The following is a 26,584-nucleotide window of genomic DNA, read 5'->3' on the forward strand; positions in this document are numbered from 1 at the left end:
TTTTCATAATTGGCAATTCTTTGAGAAGCCCTGGTCTGAATTATTTGGCTTGTTTCTGGTTCCCCTGAACGCGATCATCAGACATATTTCCTCACACAGTGAAGAAAATATAAAGCGCTCTTAATAATAGAGATCTCTTATGGTGATTAGATTTGAGATGGATTTGAATAAATGAGTTTGTGTAGGTATGTGTGGTCAAATTCTCTTCAAGAGACCCATCATCTATATTTATGATGATATAAATGTACATTGAAATATTCAGACTTCTTTCAAAAACATTTTAAAAAAAAATCATACTGACCATAAACATTTGAGAAATAGTGTACAAGTCCAGATTATCAATTTAAATGAACAGCGTTGTTGACCAATATAGGCCAACTAATATAGCTAATAACTGCCAATATAGGCCAACTAATATAGCTAATAACTGCCAATATAGGCCAACTAATATAGCTAATAACTGCCAATATAGGCCAACTAATATAGCTAATAACTGCCAATATAGGCCAACTAATATAGCTAATAACTGCCAATATAGGCCAACTACGCTGTTCATTTAAACTGATCATATTGACTTTTACACTATTGGTCAAATGTTTATGGTCAGTATAATTTTTTAAAAAAAAATGTTTTTGAAAGAAGTCTCTATTTTCATCAAGGCTGTATTTATCTGATCAGAAATAAAAACAGTAATAATGAAACATCATTACAATTTAAAATAACTGACTTATATGTTAATATATTTTAATATGTAATTCCTGTGAAGGCAAAGCTATATTCTCAGCAGCCATTACTCCAGTTTTGATCCTTGATCCTTCAGATATCATTATAATATGCTGATTTTATGTTCAATAAAAAATTATATTCAACAATTATCAGTGTTGAAAACAGTAAAGCAGTTCTGGAAACCACAATAATTTATTTTCAGGATTTCATGATGAATTGGTCAAAAGAGCATAATTTATTTAGAAGAAAAAAAACTTTTGTAATATTATAAATGTCTTTATATGACTTTTGGTCAATTTTATGCATCCTTTTTAAATAAAAATATACATTTCTGCCAAAAATATCTTACTCTAAACTGAAATCAACCATCCTTAAAGTAAGTAAAAGTATTTAAGTCTTTGACTTTCGTGCGACTAAGCCTTCAGGTCATTTTGAACCAGTGCTGTCAAAAAATGTTGTTTTTTTTACATTTTTTTATTTTTTATTTGTCACCACAAGCTCTTCAGAGCATCATGACCCAGATCTTCTCCTTGCCGCAAGGATCCTGTGCCACCTTCACTAGAGTAGGTCAGCATCTGGCAGTTTCCGGTAAAACATCCAGACAGCTCTTGCCTCTTCTGCTCAGGAAGATTGTATGAAACCACAGGATAACGTTTATGCATAAACTTCTCAAAGGTGTCATTTTCCAGCTTTTCACAGGTGAACATTATTTCTGGGTTTACATCAGGTAATAATTGACAGCAATGAGTGGGAGGAAGAGGCAGAGGAGGAAGAGTTTCGGTTCTAATCAGGAAGAGGCTGGATTGATTTATCGTTCCCCTTAGGGCTGGAGATATGCCTCTTTCACTCCATTCTTTTTCCACCGTCTTCATCCTTCCCTCCTCCTCCTCCTACTTCCTCTTGCTTTTTCACCAAACTACTTCTCATTCTGTTCCTCCATGGTCCCCCTTTTCTCCATCCCCTCCCTTCCCTCTCCCTGCCACCCCCTCCCCACATCTATTCTCTCCCTCCTGGTATAACTAGGTCATTCTGCAACATTGAACCATCGCTCCTGCCAACCATGAGATCCACACAGCTCTGCACCCTTCCTTCTTACCTTCCCTGAAGTATTTATAATGCATTTATTTGTATCTTTAGTGCAAGTTTTGGTTTCATCTTATAGCATAAGTGTCTATAACCATCCACAACCAAGCTATGACGTTGTATTTTTGTTTTGCCCATCTGTGTAGGCCGGTATTACTGTGACCTTCTGACCTGTGAAGGCTAAAAAGATCCGGTAATGGATGATGTCAGAGGTCAGACAGGAAGTGTATTCCTCAAGGAGCAGATGTTACTGGACAATATGAGATATTTAGGTGACAAACAGACAATAGATGTAAAACTAAATAAGCATGTAAACAGTGTGCTTCAAACGTTTTGTGACTTCCTGGCAGTAATGGCTTCTGGTTGTTTAGTGTAAACAATTTTTGTAACCTTTATATGTAATCGCTGAACAGCCGCAGAACACTTTTGGCAGAGGTTCTGTTATTCAGCGCAATGATTTTTACTTTGGAACCCAAATCCCGCCTCTTCCTCTTAGCATGATTGGGTTTTGAATAGCAATTGGGCTGGTATTATTACGCAAACCTGACAACCATTGCCCCTGAATGTTGTTTTAAAATATTACAAGTTGTGGAGGAATTCCAGTGAGGAAAATGTTCCATTCATGTCTGTTCTCAAAAATAAAGCAAACACAACAGAACTATGTAAATGCTATTCACATGAGCATATTTACATTAAAGGTGCACTATGTAGTATTTTTGCAGTAAAATATCCAAGGCCAGTGTTATATATTTTGTTAAGTTGAGTTCTTACAATATCCCAAACTACTTGTAAATTGTGAAAAAATTGCTATTTTTTTCAAAAATGGAGCTGGGACATCTGAGGGAGTCGCCTGTCAATTCCGTCATATCTGCATTACCCTCGGTTTCCGGTTTTATTCTGCAGAAATGCTTTACACTTAGCAGTGCAACAAGTGTCACAGCAGCCGCTGAGCAAACACACAGAGTAACGTCATAACATCCTTTTAAACACTCTTAAATGTATCTAATATGATAAACAGAGCTGCGTTACCTCATACTCATGCCCGGAAAAGCGGAAACAGCGCCTGGGACTGTGTCCCGTCCCGTCATAATAAAAGTCCCACCGCTCGCGAGCCGTGTGTTGCTCAAAAAACGCTCCAGCAGCCTTGCTCAGCTCCCACAATACTCCTTCCTGCTGTGCTTCATACTACAGTAACGTTAATAATTGCATCCATGAACATGTATCCTATCCTGATTATTTTCCACCGGCTGTGAGGTGAAGACCACATGTCCCAAGATTCTGAGCTCAAACTTGGCGTCATCAAACTATGCCTTTGTTTTGAATAGGCGCCCTCTAGCTGATGGAAAAATTACATAGTGCAGCTTAAAAGGATTTATATTTGATTTAATTTGCTACGCTACTTCACAGAGGAAGAACATACATGCTACTGACCTTATGCAGACTAATATAGGCCTACACAAAACAGAAACAGATTGATGTAATCTTGGTCTGGAGCGAGGTATATTTAAGGAAACATCAAAATAAGGGGAGGCAGTTTGAAATCCATTTTTCACCATAGATTTACATTGTGTGTTACTGTAGAGCTGGGGAGTGTTTAGTAGGCACCTGCTGCCCCTGCTTGGTATCATAATACATGCCTGCCGAAGCCATGCACTAAATTTTAATATATATATATATATATATATATATATATATATATATATATATATATATATATATATATATATATATATATATACATACTGCTTACTTAAAATAGTCTAGAATATCCAGAAAATATTTGTTGCAGAATGCTGAACATATTTACAATTTATTATATTGATTCATTTTATATAGATGTCTTTGTTTTAGATGAATATTTTGGTGGGGTACTGCCCCATCTGCCCTTACAGAAGAGCTGCGGCTGCCTCCTGGGAAGAGGTCTAGTGAAGTGTGAGCAAGAGACTGTGTATGATTGCATGACTAACTGCTTGTCTGGTTGTCAGTGAAAACAAAGTTCAAACCACCTTCCTCCTGGCTTTTGTGGGTTGTTTTTGGTTTGACATGCCCTCATGTCTGTCCTTTACGTCAGAACTGTCTACATTTGTCACACAAAACTGTTCAACTGTTATCTTCCCCATTTCAGATCTGACTATACCAGCTGTAGAGAGTCCCTTTCAGCACAATGAATCATTCAAAAGATGGATTGTTTGTTTAAGTATATAGGCCACATTTAGTTTCTTTCTCTTTCAAACCTACACAATGTGACTACATCTTAAAGGGATACTCCACCGCTTTTTCATATTAAACTATGTTATTCCCTTAACTAAGGGTGCTTTCACACCTGCCTCATTTAGCTCGGTTAAATCGTACTAGAGTTTGTTTCCCTCTTTAGTGCGGTTCGTTTGGTCAGTTGTGAAAGCAGCAATCGCACTCGGGTGCGCACCAAAAGCGGACCAAACAAGCGTACCGAGACCTCCTTGAAGAGGTGGTCTCGGTACGCTTTCAAACGAACTCTGGAGCGGTTTGTTTGTGGTGAGAACGTGATCCGACCTCGAACAGAACCAACTGCAAAAGTACTGATCATTTTTGGACTAAACCAGCTGCTGTAGTAAGCTGTGCTGACATTATATACATGACATTATTACCTGATAGATCGTTGGCAATATATTCGGAAGATGAACATGTCAGAGTTAAGAATAATTAAAGCACGCCTCCACTTGAAGTGACAAATGATGTGCGCTCGCTGTTCAGTGCTATTAGAACGTTGTTTTCAAGTCGCATCCGCGCTTCATTATAGAAAAGTATTGTTTGCATACTGTGGTAAATACACACAATGTAGTAGATGATGGCCAGGGATGAAACCAGCCCGCGCAGTCGTCTCTCCATAGTGTTATAGTTTGCTGGCTTTTCCTCTTCTGTTAGAATTTTCCCACACGTAAATTCTGACCAATCAAAAAGCAGTTTAGAAAATACGCCATAACCAATGAGTGATGTGGATGTTGTCGTGGCCTACGTTTTGGATCGTTTCAACTGGTTCGGACCAAAGCAATCAGTGTGGTGTGAAAAGGAACCAAAAAAGCTGAAAAATGCAACAATGTATAATTGTTTGCCCTTGGTTCGGACCAAATGAACGGAACTAGAGATGTGAAAGCACCCTAAAACGAGTTGATACATACCTCTCTCGTCTCAGTGCATGCACTTAATCGCCCCCTTTTGACAGAAATGAGAGAGGGAGGGGGATATGTGAGGGAGGATTTTTTCAGGCGTGACTTTTTAATGCGTTGAGTCGAAGTGCTCTCAGTGCTATTCCGCCATACATTATACTTCCATTTTAATCCGCTAAGAAAAGCGCCACGTTTATTTTGTTTAACCATACTAGGTCGTTCAACTATTCGTGTAATGTGGAGGTGTTTGGTCGCTTCTAACTTGATCTCTGTTTGGTACCATAGTAAATGAAATGCGCTTAGTGCTAAATGCTATTAGAATATCACCGCGTGTCAGCGATTAAGTGCACACACTGAGACGAGAGAGGTATGTATCAACTCGTCTTAGTTAACGGTATAACAGAGGTACAACCTTTAAAGGTTCACTGTGTACATTTTAGCAGCATCTAATGGTGAGGTTGCGAATTGCAACTGCCCACCTCTCACCCCTCCCTTTCGAAGCACAAGCCCAAAGACAGGACAAATATGTCGTTTTCTGAGACAGCAGAGAGTTACTAGCGCTCTGTAGAGCAGTTTGTCCGTTTAGGGCTATTGCAGAAACATGGCCCTGCAAAATGGTGACTTCATTGTAAGGGGATCTACGGTGTATGTAGAAATGGTTCATTCTAAGGTAATAAAAACATAACAGTTCATTATGCAACTGTACACCTTTGAAAATACAGTTATGTATATTATATTGCATTTTTGCCAATATATCCTCAAAAATATTACACACTGCACCTTTAAACAGTCTTATGGGGGTTGTTATGCAGTTGTTGTGGGGGGTTTATAGGGTGTTCTGACTGTTTTGTGCAGGTTGGTATGCAGTTATTAGAGTATTTTGGGTTGTAGTTTACTTGTTTACTGATTATTTTGCCCATTTAATGTCTACCATGCAAAAAAAAAATTAAGTACTTCTCAGCAAGCCATATGACATATCATTCATATTCATCACACATGGTGTTAGCAGTAGTGTTTGGAGTTAGGTCAAATGTTATGAAGTAGGGCTGGGCGATATGACGAAATATATCGTCTGGACGATAGAAAATGTCTATCGTTTTATATAAGGCTCTATCGCTTACGCCACGATAAGGCGTTTATGGCAGAATTTTACGTCAAGATGCACCTCACGCCACGGCATGCCCATGCAATACATAAACGCGCTCCCTCTGTCTCTCTCTCGCTCTCTCACTCACACACACACACGCGCTGCAGCCTCCCTTCCACTCACGTCACTTTTTTAAAATCCCCCACAGCGCGAAACACGAGTCCCGCAAACGCGCCGCAGAGGAGCTTGTTTGTAATCAGAGGACAATGGCTCCTTAGTTTCGAAATGGTTTGGGTACAAGGTGATCGCGTTGAAAATAAAGGCGTTTGTCCAGCCTTAGAAGCTCATTTGAATCATTGCCGCGGCTCATTTAAGAAAATGACAGCTCCGAAGAGACGCCGCTTTAGTTCGAGGTAACGTTACTGCTAACAATAATAAAGAAAGACGATCAACACCTTATGTGTTACCACTGAAATGAAGATGTAATATATTTCCAAATGTAAGCCCATCTTAAGCGAAATGCACGCTTCATACTGTCGTCTGCCCTGACTCTAACCTCGAGTGTTTACTTTTTGCAAACCTTGTGAGCGCGCAAACCCAAACGCTGTGACCTCGCGCCAAATGTTTTTATTGGTTTATTAAGTACAAACAGGAGAGTTATGAAAAATTGAGTGCGAGGGATATGTTCAATCACACAAAAAGATTTTGGAATGAGACGGCCAACTGTAGTAGCGTTTAGTCCACTGTCTATAATAGCCTAATTTAGAGATCACTTTTTTATTTATTTTAACCGACAACTTTGATCGGTTAACGTTGATACGGTCAGCCATCGGTCAAACGGTCATCGGTAAACATCCCTAGGCAGGTGTTAACTTTACCAACAGTCTTGCTTTAAAAAAAGGTTCTGAATAAAATAAAAATGTAGTCCATACTACCTTTATTTGTTTTGTATATCATTTCAAACTGCATTTCCACATTGCAATTTTGTATAGACTATTCATAAACTGAATTAATAGAAAGGTTGCTATATCGTTATGTATATCGTTATCGGGATATCAAATGATTCATATCGGGATATGAAATTTTGGCCATATCGCCCAGCCCTATTATGAAGCAAAATATTGTAGACATCTCAGAATTGTGCAACTAGGAAATGTAATGGACACAGACAAGCTGTACCTAAATCACACATCTCTAGCATGTTTTGAGCATGCTCACATCAACAAAGTGTTTATTTCCTGTATGTTCTCCTTCTCAGCGTCTTTAATGTCCGTAGAGATCAGTCTGTGCAGTGTGCCAGAAGAGAACGAGACATCAGCAGGATTCACTCTCTATCAGCACTTCATCCATCGCTCTATATTATTCACGTCATTCTCACTCGCTTGTTTCTTTTTCACCGTTTTTTTTCTCCTTCCTCTCTCAATGTTATGTCAAGTCAGGAAAGGCCTTATAGTCCCTCTGTTTGACAGAGGTCAAGCTCCCATGCCTCAGAGGTCAAGATTACACAGCGCCTGTCCAGTACTCTGTAATCTCAGCTGTCTTCAGGGCCACAGGTTTTGATGGTACACTTAAGTGAAGTGTAATGTCTACAGGCATTGGACAATAAGTTGTGCTTCTGTTTTACTTTCTCTATTAAGAACCAGTGGTATGTAGGTACAAACTAAAATGAGAGCAATAATAATAAATGAATGCAGGTGAACAGAAAACAAACTAGCATGTTTTGAAATGATCATGAACCCCTTTTTTGTCTTCACAGGTCTTAGAAGTCTCTGCCATCATCAGCCTTGACATTGGCCAAATTCCAACCCTTTTGTGTAAGTTTATACTTATTATCTTTATTGCTCTGCAGCTATTTTATTTTATGGTCCATTCACGAGCAAGGACCCCACTACAACCATGAATGTTGGAGAATTATATATTGAAGAAGTTAGGGATGAATAGGGAAAGGATGAAGAGGAAAGGAGAAAGGGATGGTAGTTAGGCTGATCCGGACATCTGATGTTGGTGGCCGGGAGACTCAGAGTGGGGTCATCATCTCAGTTAAGTGTAGGCAGTTAAATGAGTGATTAGGACCCCCCGATACAACCTGGAAGTGAAGAGAACATGGGATGGTAAAGATGGTTGACAGGGTTCGAGAGGAAGGGTAAGGAAGGGTTCGAGAACGAGACAAACTACTGTAAGTGTTGGCCTGATAAAAGAAGGTTTTGAAAAGTCAGGTGATTGGTTGAGGTGTGGCCTGCTCCTGAACCTCAGTTAACTCCATATTTATAGCATTTATTGATCATTGGCCATTAAAAAGTATTTGATTGCAGATTGCTGATTTTATTTTATTAATTTAACAGATTGACCAGTTATAAATCAATTCTAGACAGTCCTATTATAATACAGTACAATATTCATCTACTGTGTTTATTTACTGTGCTTAAAGTAGCTTCTATTTTTGATGCCAGATGGCCCTGTTATGTTGCTGTAAATGCTCATGGATATATGTTATCACATAAAAATACATATTCCAGTGTCAACCGTGTCTGTGGGACACATAAGTATTGCAAATCTCCATGCCCTCAGGTAAAAATGAGTGTAATGTTTTTCATGTCTATTGAAAAGTGTTAAAACATGCATATGGTGTGTGTAAGTGACAGCTGTAGGGGGCATCTAGTCCAGCATCCTCTGAATCTGTCTCAGTGAGGAACAGCACTGAAGGGGGCCCAAGGAGGAGTGAGTGGGGCGCTCTGGGCGGGGAGGTACGGCTCCACTGAGGGTAATTGGCTGTGATGGGCATGTGAGTATTTATAGGACGCGAGTATGAGTAATGTGTGTGCGTGTGTTTGGATGTGAAGACTGCCCGGGGCTGTACTACCATCAGCACACTAGGGACATGAAGAGAGAGAGAGAGACAGAGAGATGAAACCCCAGACTGCTAGACCTTCAGACCTACTGTGGCACCAAAGACATTTGCCCTCACAGTGCCATTTAGTTTTCAAGTGGGTTTTTATTTTTATTTTATTTAAATTTTTTAACAAATATTTATCAAGTTGTTTTAATGGTAATTTACGCTGCTTTTAGACTGGAAGTTGATCAGAATTTGATTTTGTTTTTTAAGTTCATTAATATTGACAAAATGTAGGCCTACTTTTAGAAAATGTTTGTATTTCAAAATAAAATGACCAAACTTGTGTAACAGACGTAGGCCAGTAAGAGCTTTGTGTCAAGAGGCACGCCAGAGTCCTGCACAGGTTCGAGTACCCGCGGGTAAAAACATCCAACTGTGTCAGATACTGGTCGGGTCAGACAAAGGGGAAACACGGGTCTAACACGGGTTTAAAACAGTCACGTGCGAACGTATGAATATATGCATATTTTTAAGAACACATCTACAATAATATGTCTTGGCTGTATTTCAAGTTAATAAAATAATTTCAAAACAATATCAGGTTATTTAAACTTGCGTCGCCGCGCGCCCTCCCAGGATTCTCTCACTTTCCCAAAAATCACACAAGGCTTCAAGGGGGTCACACACCAGACACAAAGCTCAGCGCCGGACGCGCACATTCTATATCGGCCTACGCGCGAGCTCAGTTTTGAATCCACTTCTGATAGAAGAGCTGCACGATGTGTGCATCTTGTAGCACATGGTGAAATGGCACTCTGTGGCGCGGCAGGATTTTGAACACTGAATGCCGCTGCCGGTGTGCGTACACTCATTGAAAATAATGTGTTCGAATTTGAAAGACGTGGCGCGGTGCTGTAATTACTTTTGTATGACCTGGCAATAAATGTGTAGGTCTATACACTGTAAAAAAATATATATATTGGTTTTTGTTGGTTTAACCTAAAAAAGTAAGTAACCTGTTGCCTTAAAATTTTGAGTTAATTGAAAATAAAAATTTTAGTTGATACAATGAAGGACATTTGTTTAATAAATCGAAACTCAAAATATTATTGTATCTGAACCACATAAAAAAATTTTATAAATCATGAAAATAGCACTATTTGGCACGTTTCACTGCGTCATTAGAAATAAAAAACACACAATTACCCAATATGCTTACAAAAGGAATCTCAAAAAATTTTCATTGTATTAACTTACAGTGTACAGGCGGGTGCAGATTTACAAAATCGGACCCGTGCAGGACTCTGAGGCACGTTAGCGGCTGCAGTGTTTAGCGTCCTTGTTTGTGTGCCTGCGTTCCAAGCCGGAGACCCCGGTTTAAATTCCACTCAGACCGGGAGCGGTTGCATCTGACCTGGATGGGAGTGAGGCTTAGAGGAGTGAGGTTGTAGCAGACGTCGGCCAGTAAGAGCTGTGCTTTTAAACTGCGACCTGCACTGATCTGATTTTTAAAGCCATTTTTCTTAAGCAGTTACTCCATGAACACCATCAAACATTACATTATTGTCTGTTTGTTTGTCCTTAGAAACAGTGACATCAAACATCAAATGAAGACACTTGTACATTTGACAATGTACATTTCTTAAAAATATTGCTGTATATGTGGGTATTACAAATACATTTAAAGGCATTTTTATTTTTCACATAATACTTGCTTCTTGAAATATTCAAGATGCTCACTCCTACCATTTTTTACGCTGCATTTGACTAATACAGACAAGTAATTTAATAGGAAAAGATTAATTTACATTCATGCCCTTCACATCATGTTAAAATGTGTGCATCTTAGATTTATCAATAGTGATTTCAACCATTTGCATACTGATTTATGGCATTTTCTTTTAATGTTTGTAAAAACATGCCAGTAAACTGCTCTTGAAATCTCATTGCTTCAACATTACATTGTTTAGACATGAAACAGATGAAGAAATATATAGTTACAGTTAATATTATGGACATATATTTGTGAAATAAGAGGAGAATCTGATACAAATAGTCAGATGACCAGAAATTGGATATGTTTAGATTTAGAACCACATATGAATGTGGCCTGTTTACCCACTTGCAACAACCACCACATGTCTATTAGAAGTCAGATTTGGCTGAAAGAATAAATGCGTGTGCATGTGTTCATTCTCGTTTTCTAAATACTAGATATCTTGGTAAAGTTTTAGTGCAGCCATGAAGCTGTTTGAAAATGCATCACTTTTCTCACTGAATGAGGTCTTCCAGTGGGTGCTGTTGCCATTATGCATTAATAAGCTGTGATAACCGTGACCATTAACGAGTGAAGAGTCTGACACTATGCCCACTCACCTGCTCCGATGGAGCTCAAGTGGGTTTCAGGACTATTATGTTGTTAATCACTGTTTCAGTTCCACACTGAAGCCCACCTCACCGCACTCCCCTCAGTCCTCAAGCCATTTGGGTAAAAACACTCCATTTGAAGTTTCTGTTTTTCTGCAGTAAAAATGATATATTTGTTTGTGGTTGTTGATGAAAGGATACTAACTTGATGCATGGATGCATCTGCAAATATGAGCACACCGGCTGTTTAATTATATGGCATTAATGAATTCCAGAATGCAGTTGATGAGCTGGTGTTAGCATATTAAATTGTGAGGTCTAATTTGAAAAATAAGACTAAGAGTTAACAACAGTCTAGCTGTTATTTCACGATGCTTTTTCTCTGTGCATACCAGGGACCAAAATGAACTTCTCCTCACAGTGGCAAGTAAATTTAGGCCCATAAATAGTTCTAAGTAGCTATGAAATTTTCTCTATGAATATGTCATTTTCTTTTCCTTATATTTGTATCAAACAGCACATATCTTTTGTATCACTTATACCCAGGGGTGGTAAGTAATCAAGTAAAAATACTTTGATACTTTACTTAAGTATTTTTTTCGGGGATCTGTACTTTACTTGAGTATATTTTATTTGCATCTACTTTTACTCTTACTCCACTACAATATTAAAGGCAAAGATTACTTTTTACTCCAATACATTTCCCCATGCCCGCTCCAAGTATTAAGTATTTATTACACTTGATTTCCAAACCGGTCTGGTCGGTCATGGATGATCCAGTCGGGTATAGACTTGGAAAAGCTGACAAGTCAGGTTTGTCACACTAACGTTAGCTCAGTGTTTCCCCAACTTTTTTATTTTGCGGCACACAATTTACTATGAAAACATCGGTAACATTTTACAATACAGGTGCACTATTATAATTCATGCCTAACTAATGCACAGATAATCATGAGTTAATGTATTACTAATGAAGAACTAAACCATTTATTAATGATCACTGCATCAGCAACTAATGAACATTCTATATGATTAATAGATTAAGTAATATATGAATTGCTATTAATTAAATATGACATCATTAATTCCCTAATAACATAATACATTAACTAATAATGTAAATTCATGTATTCAAAGCATGCATTCCGACTCTCAGTTGTCTGTTTAATTCATCATTAATCATAACAATTGGCAAAATTATATTATGACTTTACTTGTTGAGGCACATGACTATTAACTAATTGTTACGTAATATGTCATTGTGGTTATGGCTTTTGAATTAATTTTGAATTAGTTAATAGTATCTTGCTCCTCATCTGTTTTATGGAGCTAATGTTATGGAACATGTCTATTTTAAGTTTAACCCCTATACTGCGTTAAGGTGCTTCATTGTCTCCTATTAATTGCAAATCTAACAAATTCTTAATTGCAGTATCTAATCTTATCATTTGTTCAATTAAAGCATTGCATATCAGTCCCAAAAGATTTTATCTGCTTGTTGACATTTACAGTTAATTTGAATATTTACTTTTTACTTTCGGTACTTGAGTACGTTTTAAATCTGATACTTTTGTACTTTTACTCAAGTGATGTTTGAATGGAGGACTTTCTACTTTTACTGGAGTATTTTTTTATTTAGGTATATATACTTTCACTCGAGTATAACTTTTGAGTACTTTTACCACCTCTGCTTATACCTTCGAGACTCGTAGTGTTTGTTTTCATGCAGATTGTTTGCCTTAATGTGCCACTTATGGCCTTTTTATGCCGCACAGTACAAAATAAATTTGATGCATTTTAGTGAGATTTTAGCATTATTTATATGCTTTAATAGTATTTAAAAATATTTTTTGTTATTTTAACTTAAACTTATTTTATTTCAGTTAGTTTCCAAAGAAAAAATTGACATTTTAATTTAAGTAATAAAAAATGTCAAATAAATAATAATAATGTTAAGTTAAATATCTAGGGCCCTATTTTAACGACCTAAGTGCATGGTCTAAAGTGCACGGCACAAGTGCACTCACGGGCGTATGCGAATCCGCTTTTGCTAGTTTAACGACGGGAAAAATGGTCGCCGCACCCGGCACATGGTCTAAAAGGGTTGTCCCTTTCCTCCTAATAAAGAAATGGGTATGTTTGGGCGTAACGTGCAATAAAACAATCAGAGTCTTATTTCCCATTCCCTTTAAAAGCCAGCTGCACTTGTACCATAGCAGATTCGCTATACATGATGGAATATAGACACCCTCAACCTTACAAGCCAGTTTAAATACATGCATGTATTGCCCTGATTGGTTACATAACTAGCAATTTCATTCGTCATTACTGCAAATAAATTCTGATACATGCCACATACAAGAAGTAACTATTAAGATAATGTCACAATGACATTATTTTTTAAATAAAAGGTAAAAATGGGCTTCCATAGCCATAAAAAGATGGGTGGCTTTATTAGAAGTCATTTAGCTTTTCTTTAGTAGACCATTTGTATCTTTTTGATATGATTTGCTTGAGTCAACAAGGGTCAGTGGTTCTGGTCAATCCTTTTATTTACTCCCCAAGGTTATTTTTATTTTCCTTTAGCGCTTGTAGTTGAATTATTAAATGGAGGACTCAATACTCAGTGAGTGTCTAACCCATGGCTTGTCTGACATTTGGCAGGATGCGAACCGTGTTCCACCCCGTCTAGGATGTGTGCCACGAATCATTGCTAGGGTCACAGAAGGGGTCTTTAACACATGCTATTAGCCCACATGCTTCTGCGTAATCTCAATATACTAAAGCTCATCCGAGCACAAAACACTTCATCAGATGTGCCTATATCTCTTGTTCGCTCCATTAGAATAAACTGAAAAGCATCAGTAGGTTGAGGGGGTGAGACAGGCAAGGCTGTTGGTTTCCTTGGGTCTTTTTACTGTATTTGGGTTAGATCACTGACATTCACCATATTGGGAGTTTCTCAGACAGCTGAGCCTGCCAAAAACTCTTGCCAGAGCTTCATCCTGGAGGCATGTATGCTATATAAATGTGCGTGTATACATATGTGTCAGACGGTCAGACCTATTATGGCAAGTCATTTTTACCTTGACACCAAAGTGGTGAAAGATTGAGCAGGTTCCTGTAACTGCTTATGGGATTCCCGGCAGCCAAAGAGTTTTGGCTCTTTAAATAGAGTTTGGACAAGAAATAAAATTAAAAAAATGCTTGGGTCCCTGGGCTGACAGTGACCTCTCTGGCAGATTTCTTTCTGGCTTAAGCCCATCTTCTCTCCAGGCCTCAGACTGTCTCTCTTTCTAACCACCTGGACTGTAAAGATGGGTATGATGGTCAAGATGAAGGGCATTTTTGAGGCTAGTTCACGGCATCTTTCTATTTTTTTTGTTTGCTCTCAATCTTTGTCTCATCACATTCACATACGGTAAGTGTGGAATAATTAGTTAAAAGTAGCGATGCTAATAATAAATGCATTTTTTTTTTAAATAGTGTACTTATAATTCAATGGCTTTCAATACAAGGTATAGATTTCCTGTAACAAGCTGCTTTATCTAAGTTGCACTAAATCCCTTTTTGTCATATTTTTATAGCAAGCATTGTATTGCAAGCATGTTTTTGTATTGTAAATAAAGGGATAGTTCACCCAAAAATTAAAATGTGATGTTTATCTCCTTACCCCCAATGGCATCCAAGATGTAGGTGTCTTTGTTTCTTCAGTAGAACATAAATGAAGATTTTTAACTCCAACCATTGCATTGTGCCAGTCATATAAGGCATGTCATTAGGGTGTAATTCTATGAGAGTAAAAAAACATGCACAAACATCTTCATATTAAAGTTGCAGTCCATTACTTTTTGCACTCTGGTGGTTAATAAACAGAACTGCATGCGCCTTGCGGAAGAACATTTTAGCCGGAGCTACTTATGTCTATGGCGAATCACGCAGGGACGTACCTACCTGTCTGGCCTTAAATAGTCCCAGTATAAATACTTATTATAAGTCTACCATAATGATTCAGAGTAAGACAAAAACACAGTTTGGAAAATGGATTCATGTTGTACATTCTCATTATATAATTTTTGTAAATCTTGAACACAAAAAAAGTTACGGACAGCAGCTTTAAACACTGCGGCTCATGACGACACATTGATGTCTTAAGACACAGAACGATTGGTTTGTGTGAGAAACTGAACAGTATATAATTTTTTTTTTACCTCAAATACAACACTATGTGTAACAGCTTGTGAGCACGCCATCACTTCTGCTGGGTGAGGTCAAATTACACGATATGGCGTACGATACGCGTATCCAGTATCCCACTGAGATACACCATGTACATTTGACCTCGGCACACTCACGGCTATAGTACATGGTGTTGTATTTGAGGTAAAAAAAAAAAAAAAAAAATACTGTTTGGTTTCTTGCACAAACCAATCGTTTTGTTTCTTAAGCAACAATGTGTCGTCACAAGCCGCAGGGTTTAATTTGTAGGTCCCTTTCAGTTAATCACGTTCGACGTGCGTCGGACTTAGACTGACGAATTGGGATCACTTCTGGGAGCCCATATCAGCTTCGAGATATAGAAAATGGGCCAATGAACATTGGCGTGTGTGCTTTGCATATCGCACCCCTCCCCGCGGGTATAAAGCGGAAGCGATCGCCACGCACTGTTGTCATTCACTTCGGAGCCGAATGGCGTTGATGAAGCATCTGACTGCCTTCTATCTAGCAAGAGAGAGAGAGAAAGCGTGTGACGAGGGAAATTGCTTTTGTGTTGGCCAGACGGCACAAGACAGCGCTACCGCGATCTCAAATTGCACTACACACACACACACACCACACACAGTTGGTTCGGTGGGTGTGTTCCTTTTTCTGGTGAGAGCAGAAAACAGGCTGCACACAAAACCTGTTTATTCTGCTGCAGTCGATCCCTGGGTGCTTCAACAGCAAATTTTCCTCACAAAAAGTGCTACACAGGTGGGTTCCACCCGTGCGTTTCTGGATGCGGTCGTTCCCTGTCGTTCGCTGACGGTCACAAGCGCTGTATCACGTGCCTGGGCTTAGAGCATGCTGAGGCGGCGTTTGTGGAAAGTTCATGTTCTCTCTGCGGGAACATGACTATCTTGGCACTTAGGTCGAGACTCGCCTACCAACAGGAAGGTGGAGTCCCCCTACCCATAGCTCGATTTACCCCGGCCACCCCGGCCATTTACTTTGATGGATGGCCGGGGTGACCTGAGGATCACGGTTAGGGCAAACCCGTCGAGTGAGCCTCCGCGGGACCCTAATCCCTCACAAGCGCCGCAACCGGTGGTGCTTCCGAATGACCCCGTTGGCCCTCCACATGTGCGGCCGACGGTGCCGTTTGGGGCACCCGCGGATGACCAGATTTCGATCACTGGATCTGAGGGGGAGTTTCAGTCCTCTGGGGATGAAGATTTAGCTGTACTGCCTCCCTCAACGGTCGAGAATGGCAACGGTCGTGTCGGACCCGGAGTTGACCGCTATGCTTTTCTGGGCCGCTGAAAAGGTCAGGCTTGAGTGGAACCCTCCACCACGTCCCGAACCTTCTAGGTTGGACGATTGGGTTCTCAGGGCAGGCCACACTGGTTCTCAGCGTCCCGCCCCGGTGCCTTTCTACCCGGAGGTGCATGAGAAGCTGACTAGGTCATGGAAAGCACCGTTTAGCGCCCGCGGGTGACCTGGTGGCTCCTCCCCCCTCACTACCCTTGACGCCGGGCAGGCCAGGGGGTATGATGGTCTCCCGTCGGTGGAGCGGGGCGTCGCGATGCAACTGTGTCCGACGTCCGCCTCTAGCTGGTGCGGGGACCCGAAGCTCCTGTCCAGGGCCTGTAGAGTCTCTTCCGGTCTGACCGCGAAGGCCTACAGGTCCTGTGGCCAGGCCGTGTCCGCCCTGCATGCCATGGCGTTGCTTCAGGTGCATCAAGCGCAGGCACTCATGGACATGCACAAGGGTAGTTCTGGCCCAGAGCTCCTCCGGGAGCTCCGGAGGGCGACGGACCTCGCCCTATGGGCAACGAAAACCTCCGCCCGTACTATTGGTGGTCCAAGAGCAGCATCTCTGGCTCAACCTTGCCGATCTGAGGGAAACCGATAAGACCCGGTTCCTGGACTCCCCTATCTCGTCGGCTGGGTTGTTCGGTGACGCGGATGAGAGCTTTGCCCAGCAGTTTGGCCCAGAATCAGACGGAGGCCATCCAGCACATCCTGCCCCGGCGGCCCGCTGCTGCCTCCACCCCGCCGCAGCCCAGCAGCAGCCTCCACGCAGGCGTAGGCGTGGAGCCGGCCGCGTGAAGGACGTCCAGCCCGCTCAGGCTGCTGCCAAGCCAGGTGGCAAGCGCCGTCGTTAGAGACCCTGAGACAGGCCACCCAGAGATGGAGGATCCTGCTCGACAGGAAGTGGCAGCAGCACCACTTCCTCCCCCCGGAGGAGGGCCGGGAGGCTCCCTTGTTACAATTACATCTGTCCCGCCACTGGCCATGGCCACACCGCTCAGGGTGCTCCATATGAGACCGCTTCAACGCTGGCTACACGGCCGAGTCCCGAGGTGGGCGTGGCACAGTGGATCCCTCCGTGTCTTAGTTAAAACCTTCAGCCCGTGGTCGGACCCTGTGTTTCTACGGGTGGGAGTGCCCCTAGAACAGATATTCGGGCATCCGATTGTCTCCACAGATGCCTCGTCCACCGGCTGGGGTGCCACGTACAATGGGCTTGAGGTTTCAGGTATGTGGACGGGGCCTCAACTGCAATGGCACATCAACTGCCTAGAGTTGTTAGCAGTTCGTCTTACCCTGAGCCGTGTCAAGACGCCGCTCTAGGGCAAGCACGTTCTGCGCGCCAATCTGCGTACCCCATTGTTCGGATCTTTTTAAATTTTCAGCCAACCGAATGGGCTAGCAACAGGCAGCACACATGGCACGACTCGTGTTTGTCATTAGTCTTGTATTTTTGTTTTATTTATACAACTGACCACAGGTCATAAACCTGAAATAAGAAATAAAACAGTGTTACAAATATATCCATTGAACATATAATGCAAAATAAACAACCATGAAGTAGTTACAATAAAATAACTAGGTCTATTTCTGCTGTAAATAAGATTACACTATAATATAATCTCCTATACAGTCCTACACAGCTGTATAGACACCGCAGAAACTACATTTCCCATCACGCATAGCGGCGCAGCGCTACTGCGCATCGCATCTGCGCAGCGCTCGTGCGCAGAGTATAACTATCACACAAGTCAGCGGGTAAAGTGCATTAATCATTATAACACTGAAGCTCAATGCTTTACTGTATTGATGCAACTCCTTTGCCTACCACACAACCGTCTGTTACATTTGTTCACTTGGTAATTTGTGAATTATCCTGCGTTCGAACATATCGCAACCCAGAGAACTGAACAGTACACGCGCTAACCTAACTATGAATCAAGTCTCTCAGCACGGACTAAACGCAGCCAATGTTGACAATTACACAAGTATGAAACTTTACACATTCCTGAATTGAAGTACAGCAGACCGTAGCTTATGATGAACTTTCAAAAGGTTCTAAATTCGCTACATACCAACGGGCTGTGTGCTCCTGATGATGGGTTGTGAATAACAATAGACGTTACTCTGTATGTTTATAAAGAAGCTTCCGGCGCAACTGCGCATGCTGATACCCAAATTACCATCGCGCAACAAAATAATCATTATGATGTAAATATATTATATATTTTTTGCTTAAATAAATCCTACTGTTCCCAATATTTTAAGTAGACTTTTTATAACCATGAATTTTACCACTATTATTATTTATTTTATTTTTTAGTGACCCAAAGAACCGAACACCCATTGACATGCTTTATAATTAAACATCTTCAATTGTGTTCTACTGAAAAAACAAAGATATCTACATCTTGGATGCCCTGGGGGTAAGCAGATGAACATAAACTCTTTTGGTGAACTATCCTTTTAATGTAGGCTAACTCTATAAAATAATATAATATTTAGTTTAATGGTTACCTGGAGGATTGTTGAATCCTGGAGGTTGTTTTTCAAATTCAAAATCTGCTCTGTTTGAAACTAATAACCACAAAAAAAGAAAAATAATTTGTATACACTGTAAAAAAGTATTGTTGGTTTAACTTAAAAAAGTAAGTAACCTGGTTGCCTTAAAATTGTTTTTATTGTTTTATTGTTTTTATAAACAAAAAAAGAGTTTATTGAAATAAAACATTTGAGTTGATATAATGAAGGAAATTAGTTTAATAAATAGAAACTCAAAATATTATTGTATCTGAACAACATAAAAAATGTGATAAATCAAGAAAATAACTCAATTTGGCATGTTTCACTGCGTCATCACAAATAAAACACACAATTACCCAATATGCTTAAAAAATCTTTTAATAATATTTGAATAAAGTTTGTCGATTATCAGAAATGTTCATTGTATTAACTCAAATTTTTAATTTTAATGAACTCAATTTTAGGGCAACCAGGTAACTTATTTTTTAAATATTTTTTTACAGTGTAGTTGTATACATCACCAGTTATAATATTTAATAATAAGAGCAAGCAAGGAATAAAGAAAAATAAACTGTAAAATGTAAAATAACTGTAAAATAACCAGAATTTATCGTAAAGTAGTCAGTTTAAACTGCAAATATTATTTTGATTTTAAAATATGTACACAATGTTAATCATTTGCCTAACATGTCTAAAAAGGTTCTGTTAATGTTTCTTGCCTGGTCATATTGACTTATGAATTACATGAATCATGTAAATTATAGCCCATATGCAGTATTTGCAATTCAAAATGGTGAAATTGACAAAGTCGAACTGTCAGTTGTTTAGCATTTTAATGTCAGATGTTTAGCTACATCTTACCTCGCAATCTTTCACTATCAAAACTACAGCATTGCGCTGTACCACTAAAGTCTGTACTTTTTGCTTTAATTTGCTTTCATACTCTAAAATTATAAGCAGCTTGTATTTTAAAAAAACTACACATTTATAGTAGCGTCCCCAGCTCTGATTTACACAGTATGTGATGTTACAGTACAATCAGTTTTAGCCCTTCTTGACTGAGTGGCATGAAGCGGAGGCATGTGTTATCTTCCCTTGGGGCCTGATGAGGTATTTTGAACCCATGCAGCAGATGGTTTGTGTGCAGATATTTAATAATGATCACATCAGTGTGTTGAAAGATTTTCGCACTTGATCCAATTCTCATTTTTCCATCTGTTTAGATCATTTCATACTTTGAACACAAGAGCAGAATGCTGGAATATCTTGGTTCCAGACTCATTGTGTTCAGTAGAGCGAAGAGAGAAAGAAGGCGGTGAGGTGTATGGCATGCTTCAACCAGCAATCATGTTTCTGAAATAGCATTTTTTTGCATATGATAAAGGGTCTTGCTACCCAGACCACCTTAGGCATGTGAATTACAGGGCCACGACTGCTCATTTGCATAATGACGCTAAGATTGCAAGTAGATGGTATCTGCAGGGAAGGCTTTGTCACTGACCTCCAGACTGTGTGTATGATGTTATTCAAGGAGGGAATGAGAACGGAGAGGAAAGTCAGGTTTACGAAGGCAGGATTTGACAGATGTACTAGTGCAGAGACAAAGAGCTGCCGGAGCATACAGCTAAAGCCAGAGGAGATAACGTCTGCTATCAGACCTCAGTGGTTTGTATATTAGCCCTGTCCTCCATCTTTGGATTCGTTGCCCCTAACAAGGCAACTGACTAAACAGCAAGAGTGTTTTTCTTCCTGGTTTGGAGGTTTGTTTGGTGTTGTGTAGGTGTGCCATTGGCTACAGGGAATGCTAGTGTCATCTGCAAATGTAGGCCAGCTGGAAAAACCTCCACGCATACACAGGGCATGCCTGCAGTACACATTCACATCTGTGTAAAAATCGGAATAAATAGGCCTCTATGAGCCGATTTGTTTGTTCTGAAGGCCATTGGCACCTCCTAAATGTCAAAGTAACATCAAAAGGATTATTCATTGAAGTTCCTTAACAAGCAGTTTTTCTTTTCACAGATCACACAACGCATCTAAAAGTGTGCAACTAAATCAGTAGGGAGCTGGGTCGGGACGGGTCAGCCAATTGGAGGAGAGAGATGTGGACGCAGGGGCGGTGGGCGGCACTGGCAGTGTTGTCAATAATCTTGCTGCTGTCAAAGGAAGCGGCTCCAATCGAAGTCCCGCTGGACCGTAAGTCATTATCATATACAGTATATATAATTATTAAAAAAAATTGGATCCTGGATCAACATTCATGCTGAAAATGTTGTCCTATCCCTACCCCTAAACATAACGCTACCCCTAACACCCCACCCCTAAACACTAACACTAACTTATCCCTAAAATCAGAGGAAAGTGATAACACTGAATAACACTGATATACATAGAAGCATTAACCTAAATCTGATTTATTGGATGTCTGGAATGTTTTCCAGGATCAACAAAGATGCTGATCCAGGAACATTTTGGTGAAATCATGTTCACAATATAGGGACAGAGAATCACATGCAGTCCCATCCCCCGTCATATACAAACACACATTTTTAACACTCCGCATTGTGCCACTTCAACCCGCAACATAAATTATATACTCTGTACTAAGTGTGTTTTGGTGATGTTTTAAAACATCCTTATTAAATATGCATATGCATTAAATATGCATTAAATAATAGACGTGACATCCATTTACAACTTCGCCAAATATTTTTATGAGAGAAACAAGCTTTCGTTACCCTACTAAACCAATATTATTAAGATGTTTTCTGAGATAAAATAACAGCACTACACTAAAATATAATGGTTTTGCTTCTGGATCAAGTTCTTTGCATTGGACATCAATGCTGTGCAGTAAGAATTGATTGGACATAATATGATCTCAGTGGTTTTGTGCTTTCTTAGCAGTCTGATTAGTCAGCTAATCAAATCTGAAAAGGTGTAGTTTTGCACATTCCTACTGTCCTGTGAGACACTTGTCTATATCACGGTCATACCATTTATAAAACACAATAAATGAGAAAAATCCATTATATCCACACTGCATCTGCAACAAAGAAACCAATAAATCCACTCCGCCTTCTGTTGTCTTACTGTGTTACCCCTACATTTTTTCAGTTTCCTTCTAATAATAGCAGTCCAGGTTTGGCTTTATCTCTTATGAAAAATGATTTGAATGCTCATACAGAGCGAGACAACCCCAGCGGCGCTCAGCGCTCCCCAGCCTCAACAATAGAGATTCAGCGATTCGGTCTGACCAGGGGCTGTCAGCACCTCCCCGGCTCCCCTTCTCCGCCTGTATTCCCAAGGCTCCATCGTTCGCTTTCCTTTCTCTTTTTCTCATTTTGCTTTTTTCTTGCATTCCGTCTTTGGCAACCACTCCCCCACCCCTCTTTCTCCAGCATTCACTACAGGCTCTGGCCCCGTCTGTGTGAATCTCTATTGATCTGTGAAGATTGGAGCACTGATCCTGTCTCTGAACACTTCATAATACCCCTCTGACCTCTCGACCTCTCTGAATGTATGCAGCAGCAGGGTTACTGGGAAATGACAAGCATCTGATCATGCTATTAGTGACTGTGTTGTGTCTTCATTTGTACGCTTATACTCCATATTACATGCACCATCATAAAAAGGACTCTTCGTTTTCAGACCTAGTTTGTATAGAGGGACAAAGCAGTTATATGTATATAATACATTTAAGATTAAATTTAGTTTATAATACCCTATTAATCATTTATGTACTTTATGATGCTTAAAATATATATACATTACTGTTCAAACGTTTGGAGGTAATTTGAGTATTTAATGTTTTTAAAGAAGTCTCTTAAATAATTCTACATTTATTTGATCAAAAATACAGTCATATTGTGAAATGATTACAGTTCAGATAATGATGTTGAATTTTCAACATCATTACTCCAGTCTCTCTTCAGTGACACACAGTCCTTCAAAAAACATTCTAATAATAGGCTAATTTATTGCTTAAGGAAAAAAGTCTTATTATTATCCATTTTTGATAATTATTTATTAAAACCATTAAACATTTCAGGATTCTTTGATAAATAAAAAATTCAAACGAACAGCATTTATTTGAAATTGATATTTTTTGCAACAATGTATCAGTCTTTACTGTCACTTTAAATTTATTTATGGAATCCTTGCTAAATAAAATTATTGATTTATTTCAAAAAAGATTTAAAAACTTGTGAACAGCAATGTATACTAAGAGGGCCAACTGAAGCCTCTATTTAACTGAACTTTGGCTTCTTAACTTTGCCTTAGTTTACCCAAAAGAGAACAAATGTTATCATGTACTCACCATCATGTTCTTCTGCACCCATGACTTCCAGACAATGAAAGAGGCAAAGCGAGCTCCAAAAAGGACAAATAAAAGCTCACCATCAAAGCATAATACAAGTAGTCAATATGACTTGCTCACACCTATGTTCTAATTATGCTAAAAAGATATTAAGTAAAATATCTTTGTGTGAGGACCAAACTAAGAGTTGTTAATAACTGAAAATCTCACATTGAAAATCTTAGTCACAATTCACTTTCTTTGTGTGGAAAAGAATATCTTGACCAGTCATACAGTGTTTCATTTTAAAGTGAAAGCTTTTGAAGACATGTACTTCCCCCCCAAAAAACTATAATTGTCAGACCCTCTTTAGAAGACCCCTTCTAAAAAATAAATTGAACTTGAGATGTGACTTTTAGCATCTCTCCATTATTTCCCTAATGTTCCTTCACTCCTGATACCCCCCAACCCAAATGTGATTTCTATTGACGAGGGCTGTCATCGGCTCCCAGCTGACCTTACACATGCGCTCACACACACTAACACATATGTTGCTCATGACGTCCCATCCCCAGTGACCTTGCTTATGTGCTATGATTGATGTCAGATGATGACTGGCACAGAGCCAGAGATGCACCTGTCGCTATCCATGAAAAGCTCCACCACATGGATGCTTTCTGGTACTATAACCTGAGGATGAAGGTCGTATTCCTTTAATTCGCAAAGCACAATTTCAAAAGCAATTCTTGACTCTTCTGATAACATACATCATAGTGATTGTGGTTATTGTCGAATGTGAACGAACCCCCCGCAGGGTCTGTCACTTTAACCGACTGACAAAGAAAGACAGTCGAAGATTAAATATGCTGCCATATGGGGAAGACAAATGCACCGATTATGATTTGCTAATGTGACAGTGATGTATTTTTGGTGTGATCTTATTAATATGCCCTCTCTGTCTATTTGCAATTTTGTCTCCGCTTCATTCATCTGGCGATCCATTAACAGGTAGGTTCATTTGTTTGGTTGCTCTTTTGCTATTACTATGCTAAAGTAGACATAGTGTTGTTTGTATAATAACTGTAGCAATTCATTTTGCAGTTTAGCAGTCATTTACTAAACTTAGAACTGTATTAAATGTTTTAATTATTGTCATTTCTACAGTCATTATTTAACATGTCCCATGTTTCCTCCTTCTTTTAACAATTCCCACAATCAATGTTTTTCTCTCCGTCCGCCCCTCCTTGGAACTAACAGCAAAGATCCAGCAAGAGCGTAAGTGCTTCATTAACACGGATTAACTTGTTCATTAAATCAGCGGCCGGTTTTAATACAGCTTACAACGAGTTTTATCTCATCAGAAATCTAAAGAACAGAATTATTGCTGTTGGACATTGCCCAATCTCATTTTACAGTTTGAGCAAATACAGTTCACAAAAACTATTGAAAAGAGCCTCAAACACAGTCTCAAGAGAGCTCCCATAAGTTCACTGTGCTACTCCCGATAAATTGTAAAGTCTATTATTTATTAAAGCTGATTAATATTCTAATGTAAGCCCAAGAGCATGTCTGTTTGGCAGGCCATGTTTTTGAGAGGAAGTATTACTTCAGGGGTTTGTTAGCCGCACCAAAATACTCACAGTTCTCAGCCAGTTAGAAGTAGAGCAAACCATGTCTTTGGGGGGGTCAAAAGTTTTTTTTTTTTTTTATGTGGGGTTGGTCTTATTGGTTTATTTAAAGAAATTAAATTATTAAAGGATTAAAAGGAATTTCAAAAAATAAAGACGGTTAAAGTTCCAGTTCTAATGTAGTTATAAAGTAAGCTTATTTTTTTATATATATATTTCTTTAAAATATGCACACATTCACTCTTATTTATATCTTCCTAATATGTATAAATGCTAAATGTTTCTTGTCATTAATTCAGTTATGATTTACATAAATAATGTGCTATTTTCAATTCAAGGAGTCAGGAATCTAGTGGCTAATCGTGTATCACGTTCAATGAGTATAATACAGTGAACACAGAGACTAATCGGTACAATTTAATGTCATGGAATAGAGTGCAACAGTGCCTGCCCACTTGTTTTGGAAGTATTTTTTACCCATAAGGTAAAAAAAAAAAAATTCTATTGTGAAAGCTGTGAGCCATGAACTAAACCAGCCAGCTTCGAGGTGAATCAAAACAATACAAGGTGCACTTTGTAGTATTTTTTCAGTAAAATATCCAAACACCACCAGGCCAGTTTTATATATTTTGATCAGTTGAGTTATTACAATATCCCAAATGTTTCCATCAATTTGTAAATTGTGGGAAAATTGCTATTTTAACCAAGAAGCCGGGACGTCTGAGGGAGTCGCCTGTCAATTCCGTCATATTTGCATTACAAGTGTCACAGCAGCCGCTGAGCGAACGCATAGAGTAAATCATAACATAATTTTAAACACACTGAAATGTATCTAATATGATAAACAGAGCTGCGTTACCTCATACTCATGACCGGAAAAGCGGAAATGGCGTCGGCGACTATGTCCCATCATAATAAAAGTCCCGCTGCTCGCGAGACGTGTGTTTGCGTAACAATCGCTCTGCAACAGTATGTCCTGCTCTTCTTCATACTACAGTAACATTAATAACCACATCCATCAACATGATTTCTGCACGAGTCCTATCCTAATTCTTTTCCACAGGCTGTGAGGTGAAGACCACATGTCCCAAGATTCTGAGCTCAAACTTGGCGTCATCAAACTACGCCTTTGTTTTAAATTGTCGCCCTCTAGCTGACGGAAAAGTTACATAGTGCAGCTTAAAAGCAAAACAGTATTTTTAAAAAATCAAGACTTAACAGCTACAAAATAACTACAACCCTGAGAAGCATTTTGAATTACATAAACTATGGATACGTTTAAAACTATCGATTTAAAAATGCTGATTATGCTTATAGAAACAATATATTTGACGTTTATTGCAAAATATACATGTTCAGTATATACAAATAGTAGTT

At 39.3% G+C, this 26,584-nt stretch overlaps 1 protein-coding gene across 19 annotated transcripts in view; it reads left to right on the plus strand.

The window, feature by feature from the left end:
• nfasca (neurofascin homolog (chicken) a) overlaps window positions 1–26,584 on the plus strand; it is a 101,365-nt gene that overhangs the window by 33,027 nt on the left and 41,754 nt on the right. For 12 of the 19 annotated variants that reach the window (XM_067431431.1, XM_067431440.1, XM_067431430.1 and 9 more), the window contains exons 2-4: window positions 7,799–7,856; window positions 21,302–21,475; window positions 24,837–24,854. In XM_067431431.1, coding sequence (XP_067287532.1) covers window positions 21,382–21,475; window positions 24,837–24,854 — 112 coding nt within the window. In that variant the 5' untranslated portion in view covers window positions 7,799–7,856; window positions 21,302–21,381. The remainder of the gene's footprint in view (window positions 1–7,798; window positions 7,857–21,301; window positions 21,476–24,836; window positions 24,855–26,584) is intronic. The other 7 variants (XM_067431436.1, XM_067431432.1, XM_067431437.1 and 4 more) reach the window with 1 other exon arrangement.

This window comes from Pseudorasbora parva, chromosome 22 (genome assembly GCF_024679245.1).
Source record: "Pseudorasbora parva isolate DD20220531a chromosome 22, ASM2467924v1, whole genome shotgun sequence".
NCBI classification, from domain to species: Eukaryota; Metazoa; Chordata; class Actinopteri; order Cypriniformes; family Gobionidae; genus Pseudorasbora; species Pseudorasbora parva.